Raw genomic sequence first — 19,956 nt, 5'->3', positions numbered from 1 at the left:
AGACTCCTTCCTGGGCAAAACTAGAAGAAAACAGATGTTATCCCGAAAGCAAACCATAAGGAGCTTCACATACGCTATTTCCAGACTATGGGGCACAGCTAGCGCTACTTTGGGAAAGAGTCAACAGTAGCAACTTTCCATTACAGCTTTATGCTTTCAAGAAGCCTGAGAAGCTGAAGAACGGCCTGTTCCCTGCATAGTTACAATTCTTCTGGGATATTTTTTAAGTGCTCTGTGGGGTTAACAGCAGGAGTGCCTCCATGTGTTCTTTTCCGAGACAGTTGCCCTTCAGGGAACTGGAGGCATGCACTTGGATGCAAACAGGACCTGGAATCCAAAGTTTACTGAGCCCAGAGGGCTGCTCTTCGGGTGAGAGCTGCATCCTGGCTGCTCTATGGCAGGAGCCAAGGGTGTCATAAGCTGAGGCTGATGTGTAGTTTTTACAGTGACTTAGGTTCCTCTTCCAGTTCTCCATTAGCATATAACCTGAGTGCTGGAAGGATTTGTGAAGGACATACTTCTACTCTGTGACTTCAGAGAACATCACACACCTTAATTCTCTGCAGAGCTAAAGGTTAAAAGAAACCCTTGGGATTCAGTGGAATTCCATAATAAGTTTATGTTATATTACTGTTTTATTAAAGCTCTATAACGCCCCTAGGTAAGACCATAGACTCAATGCATCTTGTTTTTAGGAAGGAATTATGTGAGAAACAGCCTTTATTTTTAGTTAAGAGATAACCATTCTGAGACATAGTCAACTAAGGCATCATAGACAGTTTTGTAGAAAAGCTCTGGACACCACATGAAGACCAAAACCAGCTTTCAGGGGCCATGCTAGGTGAAGGGATAGGAGATGCCATTTGTTGTTTGGAATGGACTAAAGAAGAGGTCTAAATAATAGTGTGGTGTTTCTAGTCAGTTTCTCAAGTGTCTGAGTTGATTTTAATCTGAAGTTTTTATGTCTGAAGGGCAGAAATATGCCCTATTAATTACTATTAATTGTCCTGTACACTGCTAACATCTTATATGTGGGAACTTAATTAGGCATTTCCAAACAAAAGACACTGGGAGCCAGTTGGCCTCTGTAATCTCCTGAGAGCTGGTTGGTTTAGTTCAGTGACCCTCGATGCAGCCAACCCTCCCATGAATCTCAAAAGCAACACAAGCCACCTTCAAGGGATTCGACTCAGTGGACTCAGGAGAGTCCATTTCTGCTCTCCCGACTTTGTGAGCAGCTCTCCTGATGAGTCTGATCATATCTTAGCTGGGAGAGCTGTGACTTTAAAGGCCATCAAGGCAACAATTTTGAAAGTATAATATAATGTAATATGAGTTATATGTAATGGGTCATAATATAAATGTCAACTTTAATTTCATAATAATTCACTCCCTAACACTTATATTTACACAGGAAGTTTTTCTCATAGAAAGAATTAAGTTGATAAGCATTACATTACTTTTTTTATACATGTATCCCAGGCTCAGAGTGAATAATTCTACTCAGAGTTAATATTGTTACATATTCCATGGCTGTCATTGATCAGCTAAGGCCCTTTTTTTATTTTAATGTGCTATGTTGTGTTTTACAGCTAGGCTGAACTGTGTTATATTTTGATACAGTATCCCCATTCTTTTCAAATTGATATTATATTTCCTTTCCCCATAAGTATTTACTCTAAATAGCTGCTATATGTTTTTATGTATGTATATACATTTTTATTTTTATCTAAATTACATTTGCAGATCTTCTCATTCTGTTCTTTTTTTTTTTTTTTTTTCACATCACACTTTTTTCCAGCTATGCCAGATGTGGCTTTGTGTACATCTGAGTCATTTATTTGAGATGCTACAAAGTGTTCCAGTTCTTTGATCTGTCACAAAACACTCATCCATTTCCCCAGATGTGGACACCTGTACGGCTTCCCACATCTCAAGATCATAAATATTGCCAAATTAATCTTTTTTGTGTAACCACTTACAGCACACACAAAAATTTCTTTCCATTGTCTACCCAGAAAATAAAACAGGGCATCAAAGAGTATATAATCTTTAAATTATTACTTTCCAAAATAGGTTTACCAGTTGACAGTTCTACCTGCAGTTGCCGTCACCCCACATTCTCCATAACTCTTACTGTTGTACATCTTTCTAATATTTGCCATTCTGCTGACTGATCCCTCACTGCTGTGTCAGTTTCCTCTTCTGGGTAACTAATGGGTCTGAGGCTCTCTCCTAAATGTCTTGGCCACTTCATGTTGCTTTTGCATATTGCCTCATTCATGGATTTCAAATGTAAAGATACTTCATCTCTCTTCCTATCATCTCTCATGATACGTAAAACTTTTGTTTCACTACTCTAGAAAGTTAAAAGTGCCTATCCCAGGGATGAGCCTCGGTTTTCCAATACAAAGTGGCCCCATGTACATACAAACAACAAAAACATGCCCAATGAGTTGTATTTATGTATCTGTGCATATATATATATATATATGTGTGTGTGTGTGTGTGTATCAGTAAAAATAAAAAAGAGGCTATCCGTTTAAGAATGGGGACCATGGGAAGGAAAACTGGAGGGACAAAAATGGTGGGAGAAGGGGTCAGGTAATTATATTTTCAGTAAAAATGCAAAAGTATGAATAAAATATTTTAAATGAAAAAATTAAGTCTGTTATTGCTGCTGCTGTTATTTTAAATAACAGTTAAAATAATGAGCCTCCAAGACCTGTTTTATAACTCATTCAAGAATGCATCATTCACATTTAATCTGTTTTGCTTGTGTGCTTACAAAGCCCTTAGCAAACTGTGTTTCTCATATTTCTAGATTCCTGTTTCCTCAAGGCTAATGATTTGACTCATAGTCTCTCTTCATACCTGAAAGAAAGTAAGTGAGGTCTAATTTTTAAAAAATTGCTTTGCTCTTTGATCACCTCCCCCTGAGGGGGGAGAGCCTTACCAGGCCACAGAAGATGACAGTGCAGCCACTCCTGATGAGATCTGATAGACTAAGATCAGAAGGAAGGAGAGGAGGACCTCCCCTATCAGTGGACTTGGGGAGGGGCATTCGTGAAGAAGGGAGTGGGAGGGTGAGGTCTTCAGGGGAGGAGGGAGGGGCTTATAGGGGGATACAAAGTGAATAAAGTGTAATTAATAATAAAAAAAAAATTGCTCAAGAGGTGGTTATTCCACAACAGAAAAGGTTTGAAGTCAGGTGTGTCAGTACCCCAGTAATCCCAGCATGCTCAGGGAACTGAAGTAGGAAGATCAACACTTGTTTAAGACTTAGCCTGAGCTACATAGGGAAACTTAAAATCCTAAAATAAATAAATAAGGTTTGCCTCTCTAAATTAAAAAAAAAGAAAAATTAAAAGTTTCTAGCTTAAGTGAAGCACAATTTAGTGCTAGTGTTTTTTTTTTTTCCCTCAGTTAGCCTGTGTATCCCAGGAAGCTTCAAACTCTAACTCCCCTGCCTCAGCTTCTCACGTGCTGAGATTATAGGCCACACTACCATGCTCATTATCTGGTGTACAGTCTTAATGTTTTAATGTATTCCTGCTGTGCTGTGTGAGTTTGGGTCTGGGCCCTGTCTAATATACCGTATTAGATATATTTATGGAGGAATCTAGAAAGTAGTGTCCCAGCCCAGAGCCTCCCCTCTGTGGCTGTGGGGGAAGGGGAGCCCTCTGAGTAATCCATGAACTTGACCTTGTTGTCTGAAAGATCAGGAAACTGAATCCCGTGATCTTTAACAGCTGTGAGAGCTTCACATTCTGTTACATGTTCAGAACTCAGACCTAGCAATTACAGCCAATCTGATTGGATATTTTAGTTCATGTGGTGTGTTGCTAGAAAAGGATAGATTATTCATATCAAAGTATCATTTGCTTGTTTCCAGCAATGAAGAGACTTACGGAGAGAGATTTGACATTCTTCTTTCAGCCTTTCAGTGTTATAATGATGCCCAGTTCTGGCTCATTAAACATTTCTCAGAATTTAACTTCACAAATATAAACCTGGATTGTCAGAGGAATAATATCCCAACATAAAAACTTTAAAAATATTAAAATTCTAAGCCTCATTAGTACATATAGTAATAAATAATGTCAGTTCCATTTTGGTTCATGCTGGATATCTCTTTAAAAGCTAACTTAGCCTGGGTGTGATAGCTCCTGCCTCTACTCCCAGGCAGATGGATTTCTATGAGTTCTAGACCAGCTAGGGCTACACAGTGAAACCCTGTCCTTAAACAAACAAAAAAGCTAAACTAAATTAAAACCTATAGTTTTAGGCTTAGGATTTTCCGTGATTGAACCAGAATTATTCTATTAGTCAACATTGTCTTCAAACAGTAAACGTAATTTTTAATCTGCTATGTAAAGTAGTAAAACATGTAACAACAATCAGTGTTTGTTTGTTATTTCTTAAGCTCCAGCAAATGAACAGTTGGAGAACAGCCACCACTGGTGGTGCTATTTTGCTGCCTTAAGAATGGTTTTTGTATCTGAAGAGGGAGAAAACAGGGAACAGGACAAGAGCCTACTACAGAAGGCCTCTGAAAGACTCTACCCAGCAGGGTATCAAAGCAGATGCTGAGACACATAACCAAACTTTGGGCAGAGTGCAGGGAATCTTAGGAAAGAAGGGGAGATAGAGATAGTAAGAGCTGGAGAGGACAGGAACTCTACAAGGAGAGCAACAGAACCAAGAGATCTGGACCCAGGAGCCTTTTCTGAGACTGATACTCCAGCCAAGGACCATGCATGGAGATAACCTAGAACCCCTGCTCAGATGTAGCCCATGGCAGCTCAGTATCCAAGTGGGCACCCTAGTAAGGGAAACAGGGACTGTCTCTGACATGAACTCAGTGGCTGGCTCGTTGATCATCTCCCCACGAGGGGTAGGGAGCAGCCTTATCAGGCCACAGAGGAAGATAATGCAGACAGTCCTGATGAGACTTGATAGGCTACGGTCAGGTGGACTTGGGGAGGGGTATAGGAGATGAAGGAGGGAGAGTGGGATTGGGAGGTAATGATTGAGGGGCCACAGCTGGGATACAAAGTGAATAAATTGTAATAAATTAAAAATAAATTTTAAAATATTAAAAATTTTTAAAAAGAATTTTTTTTGTGATCTCTCTTTTAGTCTGTCCAAAGTGGGTAAAACTTCGGAAAACCCATAATGAGAAGAAGTCTGTCCTGATGCTAATCCTCTGCAGTTCAGCTGTTCGAGCCCTGGAGCTCATCAGGTCAGTAGTGTCACCAATTGTGTCTCCTGAGTGTTTTCTGGGGAAGTGTGTGCCAGCCTGTATGTTCTAGGTGCAGAGAGTAGAACAGAGCCCCGCCCTACGGGGTTGAAGTTCTGCTGGGGAGGCTGACAACAAGCCGTAACTAGGCGTGACAATATGCTCAATAGTGCTGCATTGTAAGGAAAAATAAGGCATGGAAATGAGATGGACCTGGATGGGATTCTTTTTGAAAGGGATGACATTAGAGCGGAGACTTAAGTCAAGTGGAGGACATAGCCACATAACCTTCTTGACTTGAAAGCAGAGGTAGATTTCCAGGTATGCAGCAGTAGTCTGGAAGTAGGATTTGGGGTAGAGTGCTCTGAGTCATTGTAAATGCACACTCATGCTGCTGTATGGAGAGGTAGATTGTGCAGGGCAAGGGGAAAAGCAGTAAGACCACACTAGCAAAAAAAAAAAAAAAGAAAAAAAAAACAGTAAACAAATGAAATGCTCTGACTCAAAATAGAAACAAGGGAAGGCAGAATACCAGAGACTAAACTTGCTAACCCTATATTAAGAAAACAGCATGGAAAAGCTCTTAAACAAATTCAACTGGGTACCATGCTCTTGAGAGGGAAGATTCCACGTTGTTGGATATGCCTGTTTTACTTAGGATCATCTACAAATTTCAGACATTCCAAGTAAAACTACAAAAAAAAAATTGTTTTGTTTAACTAGCAAAACTGATTTTAAACTTTTACAAAAACATACAACTAAAAATGACTGACAGAAGGTTATAAAGGAGCACTTTGAAGAGGCCTGTGTCTTCTAGGCTGCCAGTACCTGCATTGTAGAGTCTCAGCAGTTCAGAGCATTTGAGGCTGTCACATTCAGGCCAGGCACATGGGATCAGTGGACCAGAACTGAAAGGGAAGAAACAGACCCAAGTGCATATGAAAACAGCATACAGAAAAGATAACAAATAGTGAATCAGTGGAGGAAGCCGGATTATTCAACAACTGTTGAACAGCTGATTAGCCATCTGGAAAAATAAAGTTGGATTCATATCTCACCCCTTCTACCAAGATAAATTCCAAACAGACCAAAAATTTAAAGGGAAAAAAAAATCTATACTAAAGGTAAGTTGGTGCTCTATTAAGTGCTTTCACAGGCATTTCCATTTGCTGAATTCTAGTAGAATAAACAAAAAAAAAAAAAAAAAACCTTCCACGGGATCTGTGTAACACTCAGCTTGAGTAGCATGGCATTTACAGGAACAAGCTCTGTCTGGCAACCAGGCTTTAACGGGAGACAAAACAAAGGAAGCCTGTGTCTTGAAACAGGAGCTTTGTCAAGTACCCGAAGGTGCGAGTGTACGGACTCCATGGCGATTTAACATCTGTTTTTCTAGATGAACTAATCGAATCATGGTTTTAAAAAAGTAGTTGTTAAACTTCACTGGTCCTTCAAACTCTGCTTTCTCCTCCTCAGCACACACATTAAACCATATCCTACACCCTCCACTAAAGCAAAATGTTCCTTTCAAGTACATCTGTTCCAAGCCTAATTGATCTTCAGTGCTCTGGTTTACCTGGGTAGCCATCTGTATTTGTTGGCCCTGAAATCAGAGCATTTCACACTGACTTTTCTGTTGTAGTCCTTTTGAGACTACAACAGAACCTGCTGCAAACTGAGGTGCTAATGGCAAAGAAGATGGCCTGCATGTGACCTCTTAAAAACAAGTTGTCATGTTGACTTGAGCTTTTACTGTATATAAATTCATTTCTAAAGGGCATAAAAGCACCGTGCTGTCACACTTCATTTACCAACTGTTCCAACATCTATTATGATCCATTTCAAGGTTTAATGAATTGCAAAGTGTGGTCAGAACAGGCCCACGGAAGCCTAGTCACAAAGACCAATGTTTAATAATTCTATCATAAGGACTTCTGGTCTCTTGGCCGTCATAATTCCTATTATTTTCCTTGTTAACCTTGCAATGGAGAATGCCTATGTGTAACCAAGAACATACTTGCAATACAAACTGGATCACATGTTTTATTATCTTGCATATCAATATGTTTCTCCTGGTCAATAATATTCCTCAAAATATAATGACATGTCAAGGAAAGTAGTATCCTCCTCTAAAGTATAACTTTAAATCTTAACTTAAAATTTATTTGTTCACTCTATCCACTCTAACTCAAAACAGAAATTTAGGTGACATATAGAAATACACCACATGAACCAAGGTGGTCAAAATGAAAACAAAAAGAACAGTAAACATCCGAAAATCTGATGAAGCCAGCTGGAGCTGGTGCTCATTGACCTCTTTCCATAAAGCCCTGCCGTTCTCTGTCTGGCCACCTCAACACCCCCAGATAGCAGGCTGACTTACTGCTCTAAGATTTCTTCTTGTACCAGTTTGTTTTTTTTTTTTTTTAGACATATTAAGCAAAAATACATGGGAAATTCTCTACCATACACCCAAAACACAGAAATTCTGTTTAGAAAACTAAAGACACACGTGTTTGTATCATCAAAGAAGCCAAAGTAGGCTGAACTTGGGTTTGACTTAGAAGCACCCACACATGTACCTAAGCAAAAGGCTTCCCCTGTTTATGATTCTTTTATCTTTTTTGAGATCGTGTCTTGCTCTGTTGTCTAGACTGAGTTCCATCTCACCACAATCCCCCTGCTTCAGCCTCTTGAGTGATTTCACACACATATCAATGAGCCTGAAAGCCCCCTCCAATTTCAATTCAGATATAGGCTTGCCTAACCATCTTTTTGGGTCTAGATAGAAACATAAATGTACACATTTAGAACAGCCTTTTAGATGATAAACTATGATTTTCAGTGAGTTCTTAAATGAGTAAATTGACATAATCTACTAAATGCATTGATTAATTAATATATTCCTTTTATTAGGTCTCTGACAGCATTCAGAGGAGATGCCAAAGTCATGAAATTATTTGCAAAACACATAAAGGTAAGCAAGGGCCTGCAGTTCTGATCAGAGATGTAAGTGGTCCGTAATGGCATCCCAAGACTTCAGGCTTTCCATCTGACCTCTTCTAATTGTCCTAGAAATCGTTTTCTTTCATCCATTCCTGATAATGACAGATCTAACAGCTATTTTGGTTTCCTCTGTATTTCATGCGGCTACGTGGCTGCTTTGGACCACTGCAGTCATGCTCTGCCATGCTCCATTCCTGAGCAGACCCTGAGGGTAGATTCCCAATTTCTTGGGCATTGACCAGTTTTCTTTAAAAAAAAAAATCTCTTCTTTGAAAGTTGGTCTCAGACAGGAGTGGCCCTGTTTGTTTTTTGTTTTCTTTACATAGAGATAAAATGCTCTAAAGTGGCTTAATGTTTCTGTTGTTTCCTTCTTCTCGTCCATCTCGGAAAGGTCCAGGAGCAGGTAAAGCTGCTGGAGAAGCGTGTGGTACACCTGGGTGTGGGGACTCCAGGGAGAATCAAAGAACTTGTTAAACAAGGTATGAAATGAGGATGGTGAGACTTCTGTTACTAGCTAGCCATGTTACCTTGCCCCCATGTGAATCCTAGGAAGCACATTTGAGGTACAAAAAGAGAAACAGGAGCAACAGAACCAGAAATTTGAACACAGGGGTCTTCCCAGAGACTCATACTCCAACCAAGTACCATGCATGGAGATAACCTAGAACCCCTGCACAGATGTAGCCCATGCAGTTTAGTGCCCAAGTGGGTTACATAGTACTGGGAAGAGGGACTGCCTCTGACATAATCTGATTGGCCTCTTTGATCACCCCCCCCCCGAGGGGGGGAGCAGCCTTACCAGGCCACAGATGACAATGCAGCCACTCCTGATGAGATCTGATAGACTAAGATCAAAAGGAAGGAGAGGAGGACCTCCCCTATCAGTGGACTTGGGGAAGGGCATGCGTGAAGAAAGGGGTGGGACATTACAGAATATTCCCCAGAAGTACATTGCTTTCTAGTGCTTTGCACAGTAAGGATTCCAGAAATCCTGGTGGGCTTTAAGAGTTTGCCAAATTTCTCAAGCCTGATGGTCATCCTGTTACCTGTTCTTGCCAGACCTTTAGGTTTGGGGACTGTTTTAGGGTTGCTGAAGATTGAATCTAGGGCCTTACACATGCTAGGCAAAGCTGTGTCACTAGCACTCTTTTTTCTTTATATTTTGAGTCAAAGTCTCACTAAGCTCTTGGGCTACCTCTATCTTAGGGTCTTCATCCCTTAACCTGCAGGTTACACCTGATCCTAGAGGCTGGTTCGCATTTATCGATTTCATTCTTCATTTTCGATGACTTGGTATAGTAATGTGACTTCATCTTCTGTATAGATCTATTCCTGAATTATTTTGAATATGTCAAAGTAACACCTTCAGCAACATCTAAAACTCTTGGCATCCTCCCCAGATGGCAGTAATGAACAGCTAGTTAAACTCACTGATTGCACCTTCTGTTCAAAAGGCTAGGAATTAGGACCTGGAGGTCTCCGTTAGGGACCAGAAACAGGCATTTTTTAAATTCCTTCTGGTAATTGGTATTATACTAGACAGCCTTTGTGTATGCTATCTGACTAGTACCTACAGTATGCTTATGAGCGAGCATCCTTACTGAGAGAAAACAGAGCCTCAGGAAAGATGAGTGACACCTCCCAAGGTCTTAGGCCAGATCTTCTTAGTTTCAGAGCCTTTTCCCCTCAAGGGGTTCCTTGAAACTGGGTATTTGTCTTGTGCACATGGGAAAGCATTGGAATTAGGAAGCAGGTGTTAGATACCAAGCCTGGGCCTTCTAAGGGACATGATTTGGGGCGTCAGGAGAGGCCAGGAAGAAAGTCTCTGGTTGGTCCCCCCATCCCATACAGCTCTCAGTTAAAGATGCAGCTCACCGCCCCCAGGACCATGACTTTTTCTATGTGGCCAGTTCCCCCACCACGTAGAAACAAGGCCCTTTTTAGAATTAAAATAGAAGCAGAGAGGGAATATGAGGTTTCTTACAGAAAAATAGTGTTAAGGAGCTGTTGACTTTTTATGTGATATTAATGAAAGCGTTTACTTCTGAATCTGATTGAATAGATATTTTTAAATAGTTAGCCATAGTGTTAGGAACATGTAAGGTGTTTATAAAATAGCCCCATCCTGGGAACTGAGGTTCTGTCAAAGCTAGAACGGTGTCCCATAACTCATTTTATACTACTGACTATGATTTACATGATTCTTATGTGTTCAGTATGTAAGCAGAGTTTCCAGATAAGAAAAGAGATCCCATGATACTGGGATCTGTAAAACTATCTTCAGGATAATGGTGTTTTAATTTAGCAATTAAGTAGCTTTTCTGACTTTGAGGCTGTGAGAAATGCATGGAGATACAGAGGAGGTGGCTGAGATAGCCAAGTGAGGAAAGGTGCCTGCCACCAGCCTGAGCTCCTGAACTTGATGCCTGGACCAATAAGGTGGGAGGAAGGACTGACTCCTCAACGTTTCCTCTACCCTTCACACTCTCACCGTAGCATCCAGACCCTCACACAGCACATACGCATACGCTAAATAAATGTAATCTTAAAAAATAAAGACATGGATAACAAAATGTGCATGAAAATGCCAATAAAACTTTAGAGATAAGTTCTTGTTAATTACAATAAATATACTACCTTTCAGTCTTGTTTCTACACAAGTATATTTTTTATGAAGCAGAAATCTTATAACCTCTCACATGTATGTATATACATATGAGAGGCTTTATATTATAAATAAAATATATGTGCCATATATATATATATATAAACACACCTTATGAGGACTTCTCAGGAAATGTATTTACTTCTCATTTGTAATATCTATGTAGCATGTGGTTTGTCTGCAATACTTTTAGCATACAATACTTGGATTTCATTCAGTTTTTTAATTACGCATAAAACAGTGATCATTGATGCAAGTAGCTTTAAGCTTCTGGCAGTGTTTTAACTGGGACATCACAGAAGAAAAGCTATTTAGTCAATGCGGATAAAGCTGTGGGTAAAGGTGGTTCCATTTAAGAGGGAGCTTCCCTGTTTGCTTTCTCCAACACTGAGTCTCTTTTAAAGGAGGATTATCAACTCGTTATCTTTTCTCAATGTTCCATCGTAATTCCAGTGAAACTGTTTAAGTAAAAGGTATTATAATTGTAAGAGACATGAAAAGTCTCTTCTGAACAGGGAAAGTGTGTGGGGAATGGCTGCCAGTGGAGAGGCTTCCGGGACTGTTTCCAGGCACAGCATGCAAGACCTTAGAACAATAGCAAGAGCTGAATTTGTGCCTGCCTCTTAGAACCTAGGGACCAAACACTCCCTGGGTCTCCTCCAGTCTTCCTGTGCAATAATCCTAGGTCATGCAGGCAGCAGAGCGGGTGCGATCCTTACATGATTTACCAGCCCCATCAAAAGGTAGCCCAACCTCATCCTTCTCCCCACTGCCTCAGAGTCAGGCAGCCTCTGCTGCTTTCATCTCCTCTGAAGGCCACAGGAAACAGCTTCTCCAATCCCAGGGGTCAGAGGGAGACCCCAGCCTCTGTCCTTCAGGAATGGAGGGCTGAGCAACTGAGGGCTTAACCGGAGTGGCTTCTCTGTCCTCAGAAGCCGTGATAACGCTGCCGCATGTGTTTCCCATCAGGCAAGCGTCAGCATGGGGAGGTTCATGGCTGGGGGAGAGGACAGCAAGTGAGGCATTCGGGAGGAGGATGAAAACCATTTTAATAAGCTTACGTCGTGAGGCCTTTACTACCCGGACTCTCACTGTGTCTTTCAGATGGCCTTAATTTGAACCCCTTAAAGTTTCTGGTTTTTGACTGGAACTGGAGAGATCAGAAGCTAAGGAGAATGATGGACATTCCCGAGGTACTGTGTAATCATCAGTTGTCTTTAATCTTTTTTTTTTCCCAATTTGAACTTGGAGTTCAAACACAGTAATAAAGTCTTTGACATGGGGAGCCAGCACATTCTCGCTTTGGAAATAATTTCTGTCTTTAACGCTGAGGTAACTACTCTAGAGCCATCTCATCCGCTTACACATAACTATATCCTTTCCATGTGTAATATAGAATCAGCTTGGTTGCTCACTAAATGACCATGGCTCCTGCCCCACTAGGACATCTGTACTTCAAAGAAGCCAGATGATCTGGACGGCTTGCCCTTTTCCTGCACCTCTCATCACAGACACAGTCATCCTTGCCATTCCTTCTTATATAGACATATTTGGCCAAAGAGGGGGAAGAGAGGGTACATCATTGCTGGCTTCTCCACTTCCCCACAAAACCTCCTTACAAAATCTACAAAGACGCTTTCGTTTTGTGTGGAGGGTTTGCGCGTCTCCTCAGATTCAGACTGAATGACTGAATGCCTTTGTGGGCACAGCACAGCTCGCTGTGTATTTATGAAAAATAGCTCACTGCCCTCATAATGTAGAAATCTTTATTTTGCCACCCACCATGTTATTATGGAACAATTTTTCAATCTAATTTGATACGTGTGTGAGGGGGGTTATATAATAATGAATAAGGCAAGCCTGTCAGTCACCTACTGGGACTAAAGCATGGCAGTAACTGCCCAAAAGGCTTGGGATTATGGTTTTAAAACATGCTGTGGGTTAATTTACCACATACAACTGCCTCCCCAGACTGAACAAAGTTCATTATGATTGATTGGTGAGTTATATTTGGCATCAATTCAACTTAAAAAAACATTGACTTAGTTTCCTATGTATGACCCACATGTGCACGCACACACAATGGGGTGTACTCTGCCTCCATGAATAATCTTTGAAAAAAAAAAACTAGTTAGCTGTCAGACACATGAGGCCAGATTTGATAGCTTCTTTTATATCAAGTTTGAGTAGTCCACTGTAACAGTGTCAAAAATTTGTCATCATAGATATTTCCGTTATGTCCGTGTCGTTAACAGTTATCACAAGGCAGTCAGACCTATACTGGATCTTTGTGTGAAACCTGGATTCCAAAAAGCACACTTGGGAGTCCTTGAACATTTGTATAGCGTTTTCTTTTGCACAGATGCAAACATAAAGACACTTTAAGGAAACTGATGTTACACAATACCTCTCTCTTCCTTTACTTACGTGACTTCAGCTCTGAATCCAGCATGGATTCAGCCTTCTGGATAGGCCTTTTGCCCTCTCTGGTTCTGGTCACTTCAGCTGTATAAACACGCGGGACACCGGGTGTTGCCTGCTTCCACCAGGACTATTTTTGTTTAATCATACCCTTTCTGTTTTGTTCTCTTCTCGCATTTAGATAAGAAAGGAGGTTTTTGAGCTTCTAGATATGGGAGTGTTCAGCCTATGCAAGTCAGACTCCTTGAAGCTGGGTCTTTTCTAAGCCTGGTCCTGAGGAAGAATCCAGCGCCAATATATTCCAAGTGCTCACAAGCCACTGTGACGTAATTGCGTTACCTGCATCACCCGGAGGATCACTGAAGATGCACAGGGACTCTCGACGGCCGTGGACCTGTCCTTTGGCTCATACCCTCAAACAATAAAGCTCTGCCTGTGTGTGTCATCTTGTTGAACAGACGGAGTCTTTCTTTCTCCTCTCCTTTGACCGTGCGGGAAACAGGAAACAGCAGTTGAGAACCTGAGCCACTTCCCTCTCTGAGCTTCAGTCTTGTGGGCTGCAAAGTAGGAATGCCATCTCACAAAACTGTCAAGGAGACTGTGAGACAGTGCTCAGGGAGCAGGTTGGTAAACTGATGCCTGACGGCTGGGGCTGTAGCTCAGAAATAGACTTCCCATAGGGGTTATGGACACCAGAATCCTCACTATCACCACCAGGAGAAGGCTCCAGGTCTTAAATGCTCTCACTGGCCTGGGATGAGTCCCCTTTCCCTCATTTCTGATTGGTCAGGTTAGACAAATTAAAGTGAGCTACTGTGCTCACAGTCCTGGTCAGCAGCTCAGCTGAGAGGGAAGTCTGTTGGGTCTTTGTCCTAGCTGAAAACTAAGCCAGAAGTACAGCTTCTTGTTACTTACATTCTTTTATTCACATCTCTATGACCCTTCTCTATTCCCTCATGGGAAACATAGTCTCAGCACACAACGTGGCCAACAAAACCAGGAAGAGCAAATATACCTGGTTCAGGCAGATATAAGTACAGCAGTCCTATTCATTTACATGTTTTGACCTTTTAATTTGAAATAATTTTCAATGTGCACAATTTTTGCAAAAACAATGTAGATGATTCCCACGTCCCCTTCCCCAGGTTCTGCCAACGTTACCATCTCATTTACACAATGCACAGGTATACCAAGACTGACACGCCAACATCAGCACACTTACACAAACTGTAGCCGTCACTCTTGACTTCACAGGTTTTTCCTCGGATGGCTTCTGTGTAGCCCAGGACCCAGGGGAGGATCATGATGCACCTGCTTTTCTTCCTTACGATGACAACGTCTCATTCTCCGCTTCTCCCGTGATGTGACATAATAAGTGTTATCATTCCTTTTGTACACTATCTTGAATTCTGATTTGACTATATCATAACTTGAGGTTTTGTAGGGTTTGGTCAGACCGCAGTGGTGGTATGTCCACTGTGTCGTATCAGGGGGTGCATAATATTACTGTGTCCTAGTAGCAGTGATAGCCTTGCACACCAGGTAAAGCTGGAATCTGCCCCCTCCCTCCATGGTAGAAGTATGTGCCATTTTCCCCTCAAGGTCAATATCTGTCTTGGAAGAGTTACTTTAAAGATATGCAGGTATCTTTTTCAAGCCACCGGTCATTTTTAGCAGCCATGGATTTATTATTACAGTAATCATTACTGTAGTAACTTTTCTATTCTTTCATCTTTTGCTCTCTATTGGAATCCTCATGAAATAGAACTTTCCTTTTTCTTAGTTCCCTGTTTAGTTATTTTCTACACCAATGAGGACACATGAATTTTAGCATTATAGTACATTACTGTTTTTACTTTGTTGTTCAATTTCTTTTGTTTTGTTGTGTTTTGTTTTTGAGTGAAGGTTTCTCTGTGTAGCCCTGGCTGTCCTGGGACTCCTCTGTAGATTAGGCTGGTCTCAAACTCAGAGATCCCCCAGACTCTGCTAAGTTAGTGCTAAGATTAAAGGCCCGGGCCACCATGCATGGCTACTGCTCAAATTTTTGTCACTCTTACCATGTTGGTTGATAATCCACTGTGTCAAGCACTGTGTGTGCAACCTGTGTTTATAGCCTGCTTCATCACTGAAACAGTACTAAAAGAAAAGTAATATTCACACTTTTAATCCATTTTCTGTTATTTTGAGATGAGCTCTCACTGTGTATCCCTTGGCTGTCCCGGAACCCACTATATAAACCAGACTGACCTCAAAACCTCACAGAGATCTACTCCCCACATGCTGGAATTGAAGCACGTACCACTATGTCCAGTTCTTATTCGTATTTTATAGACAATCTCCCCAAGAACACGCACAGTTCAAGTAGTAAAAAATGGAAGTCAAGTTTAGGACTTTGGTTTCTTTCGGGAATTCAAGCTGTCCTTTTGGAAACAAGCATACAGCAAACATAAAAATAAAAATAATAAGGGAAGCGGATGCTATCGCTGATAAATTTCATGTTCTAATTATTCAAGTTAAAGAGGTTGCAAACACAATCCAGCAAACCCGCACACTCCTGCGCCCTAGAGAGCACTGCCTGTGCATTCCTCTGGCTGCAAGCGGCCACACAAGCGCTCAGAAGACAGGAGTGCTGGCCATCTTCAAAGATCCTGATTGGAGCCCAATGATGAAAAGAGAAAGGAGAGCTGCTATAGAAATGGAAATTCAAACTATGAAATTATGTTATGGCCAAACCCAACCCCACTCTTTTAATGCCGACAAGTGAGATTTTTCTTAGCCAATAGTAAGCAAAATAGATTACATACCTTCCTAATCCAGACGTGTAACTCTGTGTCAAGTGGCATGTCTTAGATAATGTAGAAAAATATAGACGAGGCATTTCATATGAAGACATTGCAGACTAAGTGTGCCAAGTTTCAGAACAATCCACTCTCATTTGCCCTTAAAACTAAGACCATTGTGAACAGTGAGTGCCCACCCTGCACACATAATCATAGCCGTACTTACTATGTTTGCATCTCTGCAGGTAATGTAAAAAGACAATTAGCTATTGGCTAGAGAGTACTGTGAAGTCCTTCAGACATTGCCAGAACACCTGTGCTGACTGTCCATGAACTTAGAGAGTCATTAGACCTTCCTGTACAATTCCAGCCACTCCTTTCTGTTCCCAGTTCCCACCTGTATGTAATTCTGCCCCAAGCACATGCAGTTTTCGGAGTTACTAAGACATATAGCAGGTAGACCATTTCCTGAAAAGTGGATGCCACCTGTGCAGCTGTGACAGCTTTGTCATCCCTGCCAGGATGAGATTTAAGCAGTGTGACGGTTTGGGGTGTCAGTGACCCCATCCTCCTGCAAGCCCAATAAGCTCATCGATTCAATAAAGTACACTGCGTCAGAATCATTTGGACTGCCATTGGTTCTCTGTCTTCAGTGAGGAGACGTGTTCACAGCCCCTTTTAAATAGTGTGCAGACCAGAATATCACACCATGGTTACAGAAAAATAAAGACAAGGGTTTTTAAAAGAAAATCCCTTGAGCCAGATGTGGTGGTGCACATCTTTGATCTCAGCACTCTGGAGGTAGAGGCAGGCCATCTCTGTGAGGTTCTTGGACAACCTGCTTTACCAAGAGAGTTCCAGGGCAGCCAATACCACCAAAGAAACTCTGTCTCAGAAAAAAAAAAAAAAAAAAAAAAATCCAAAAGGGCGGGGGAGGGGAGCATAGCAAGAAAGAAAAGAAAAATGAAAATCTCCAGTTTTTCTGGTGATACCGACACTACTAGCACATAGGTGTCAGTCGGAATGATGTTTCTTAGACAGTCAATTTTCCCCCTTAGGGAATGTTTGCAGTGCTTAAATTATGTTTGAGCTGCGCAACAATGGGGCAAGAGGCTACTTGCTATCGGCCTTCAGTGGGAGCTGTGCCTGACCCTTAGCAGGTAGAAGTCAGGGACGCAGCTAAGTATGCTGTGCCACAACAGATTCCCAGTTGTCAGTGGTGTAGTAGAGGATTTGTTTATTAAGGAGCAAAGCATATGACGTGTAAGTTGTATTATTTAGAACTGCATTTGAGACCCACTCTATGAGCTAGAACTCAGGTCCTAGCAGAAACCTACTACTGTTACTCTTCTAAAGGAACATAGGAATAAAATGACTCCTAATAACATACAGCTGTACCCATAGACCAGTGCCTCACTTGACCCTCAGCAGAGAAGATTCTTTCTGCAGTAGACGGTAGGTAACACAGAGACCCACAGATGGACACCGTGCAGACAGTGAGAGACTTTGGAGCACTCAGTGCTGAGTGAGACATCAACTCCTCCCTTCGAAGCTCAAGGATCTAGTTATGGGGAAGAGGACCCAGAAAGACCAGAGGTGGTGGACAACTCCAAGGAGGCAGCATCTTCTAGACACAACAGGGGTGGAAAGCAGACGAACTCACAGAGCCTGTGATAGCATGTGCAAGACTTAAGTTCAAACCAGTTTTTGTTTTGTTTTGTTTGAGAGAATGAGATTGAATGGGTAGGATGGGGAGAAGGAGTTGAGGGAACTTAAGAATATGATCAAAATAATATGATATGACTAAAATCTATAGTCCTAAAGAAGCTAAACAGCAAGGAGGACCCTAGGGAAGAGATTTAATCCTCATTCAGAAGGGCAAAGAGGATAGACATCAGAAGTAGGAGAAGACAAGGAATGGGACAGGAGCCTTCCATAGAGAACCTCTGAAAGACTCTACCCACCAGGGTATTGAAGGAGATACTGAGACTCACAGCCAAACTTTGGGCAGAGGGCAGGGAATCTTAGGAGAGAAGGAGAGATAGTAAGAGCTGGAGAGGACAGGAGCTCCACAAGGAGAGCAACAGAACCAAGAGATCTGGACCCAGCGACCTTTTCTGAGACTGATACTCCAGCCAAGGACCATGCATGGAGAGGACCTAGACCCCCTGTTCAAAGGAAGCCTATAGGCCTACTTAGTTTCCAAGTAGGTTCCTAATAAGGGGAACAGAGGCTGTCTCTGACATGAACTTAGTGGCTGGTTCTTTGATCACCTCCCCCTAGAGGGTACAGCCTTGCCAGGCCACAGAGGAAGATGATGCAGTCAGCCTTGATGAAACCTGATAAGCTAGGGTCAGATAGAAGGGGAGGAGGTCCTCTCCTATCAGGGGACTAGGAAAAATGCATTGGGGGAAGAGGTAGGGTGGTTGGAACTGGGAAGAGAAGAGGGAAGGGACTGCAAGGGTATACAAAGTTAATAAATTGTAATAAATTAATAAATAAATAAAACAAAATTTAAAATGTGAAAAAAAATCAAAAGTTTAGAAAAAAGTGAATTTGATAGGTGGATATAAAACGTATATCGGGTTATCTCTCTTAAGAATATTGCCCCAGAAGTGTTCACACTTACTGCCTATCATGACGTGTTTTATACTGTGTCAACATGGCCGAATCACAGGGTACCAGAGAGTTGGTGAGGCATTATTCTGTGAGGTTGTCTGTGATGATGCTAACATTTGACTCATTGGACTTAATTAAAGCAGGTTACCCTTTGTTCTGTCAGTGGGACCCATCTCTTCATTTCAAGGCCTGAACAGAACTGAAGGCTGGCCACCTCCACTTCCCCCAGTAACAGAATTCTAACTGAAAAACTGGCTCTCCCTAGGACTATGCCAGTCTCTTGGTCTTCAGAATTCAACCGGGACACTGGCTGGACTCTGCAGATTTTGGACCTAGCCTCTACAATTGTGTGAGACAATTCCTTATACTATATGTTTATGTATCTGTGGATGTGAATACCTGTAGAGCCATGATTAAGACACTGCCTGGGAAACTTTTTAGTTTGTAATCTTGCTTTATAAGAAGACTAAGAGATACTGCTCTTGGTGGCTTGTTATAGAAATAACCCTTTTATTGGACATTATCTGTTCCAACATTGGAGCAGAAACGTATAAGTCACAAACATGCCAGATGTTTTGGGAGACAGTTTTACACACATAATCTAATCTCGTACTCTATTGCTACTCTTCAAGCCCAAGCCCTTAGCCATGCTTACTTAACAAAACAACTAGCACATGCTGACTGCAAGTGTACATGCTGACATCTCACACAACGCTGTGTGGGAGAGGGACAGCCGCAACCAGTCTCCTCACAACTTGCCGGTCGGGCCAAAAACCTCCCATGGGTAATTTGCTTTTTGTTCGCTTGTTTTGCAAGTATAAAGATTGATTCTGAACTGGAAACCTCCTACTGTGTGTATTTGCATTCACCTGATATTCTTTTAAATCAGGTACATTTTTTTTTCATTGCCTTCTTTCACACCCATACACATGCTTCTCTGTCTGCTTCTATATCCTCTGGCAGTTTTTTAAGGAAATAATTATAAGTTATTAGCAACCAATGGAGAAAACCAGAGCCAATGCTGTATTGCAAGGCTGAATATCTAATAATGCTTCACCAACCTCTAATGAGTAGATTTCATAGAGCTTAAGAGAGACTTTTATTTTATGTGTATGAGTATTTTGCGTGAATAAATATGTGTGCCACATGTATGCAGTGCCCAAGGAGGGCAGAAGTAGGCATCAGATCCTCTGAGACTAGAATTACAGACAGTTGTGAACCAC

The 19,956-nt window shown here is 41.6% G+C and overlaps 1 protein-coding gene across 4 annotated transcripts in view; it reads left to right on the top strand.

Moving 5' to 3' along the window:
• Cmss1 (cms1 ribosomal small subunit homolog) overlaps positions 1 to 13,789 on the top strand; it is a 305,250-nt gene extending 291,461 nt beyond the window's left edge. For all 4 annotated transcript variants that reach the window (XM_060370586.1, XM_021651524.2, XM_060370584.1 and 1 more), the window contains 6 exons: positions 2,825 to 2,884; positions 5,143 to 5,245; positions 8,159 to 8,219; positions 8,640 to 8,727; positions 12,018 to 12,106; positions 13,516 to 13,789. In XM_060370586.1, coding sequence (XP_060226569.1) covers positions 2,825 to 2,884; positions 5,143 to 5,245; positions 8,159 to 8,219; positions 8,640 to 8,727; positions 12,018 to 12,106; positions 13,516 to 13,599 — 485 coding nt within the window. In that variant the 3' untranslated portion in view covers positions 13,600 to 13,789. The remainder of the gene's footprint in view (positions 1 to 2,824; positions 2,885 to 5,142; positions 5,246 to 8,158; positions 8,220 to 8,639; positions 8,728 to 12,017; positions 12,107 to 13,515) is intronic.
• The last annotated feature ends 6,167 nt before the right edge of the window (positions 13,790 to 19,956 follow it).

This window comes from Meriones unguiculatus, chromosome 17 (genome assembly GCF_030254825.1).
Source record: "Meriones unguiculatus strain TT.TT164.6M chromosome 17, Bangor_MerUng_6.1, whole genome shotgun sequence".
Lineage (NCBI taxonomy): Eukaryota > Metazoa > Chordata > Mammalia > Rodentia > Muridae > Meriones > Meriones unguiculatus.
The sequence above is the reverse complement of the archived record's forward strand: the minus strand, read 5'-3'. Positions and strand labels throughout refer to the sequence as shown.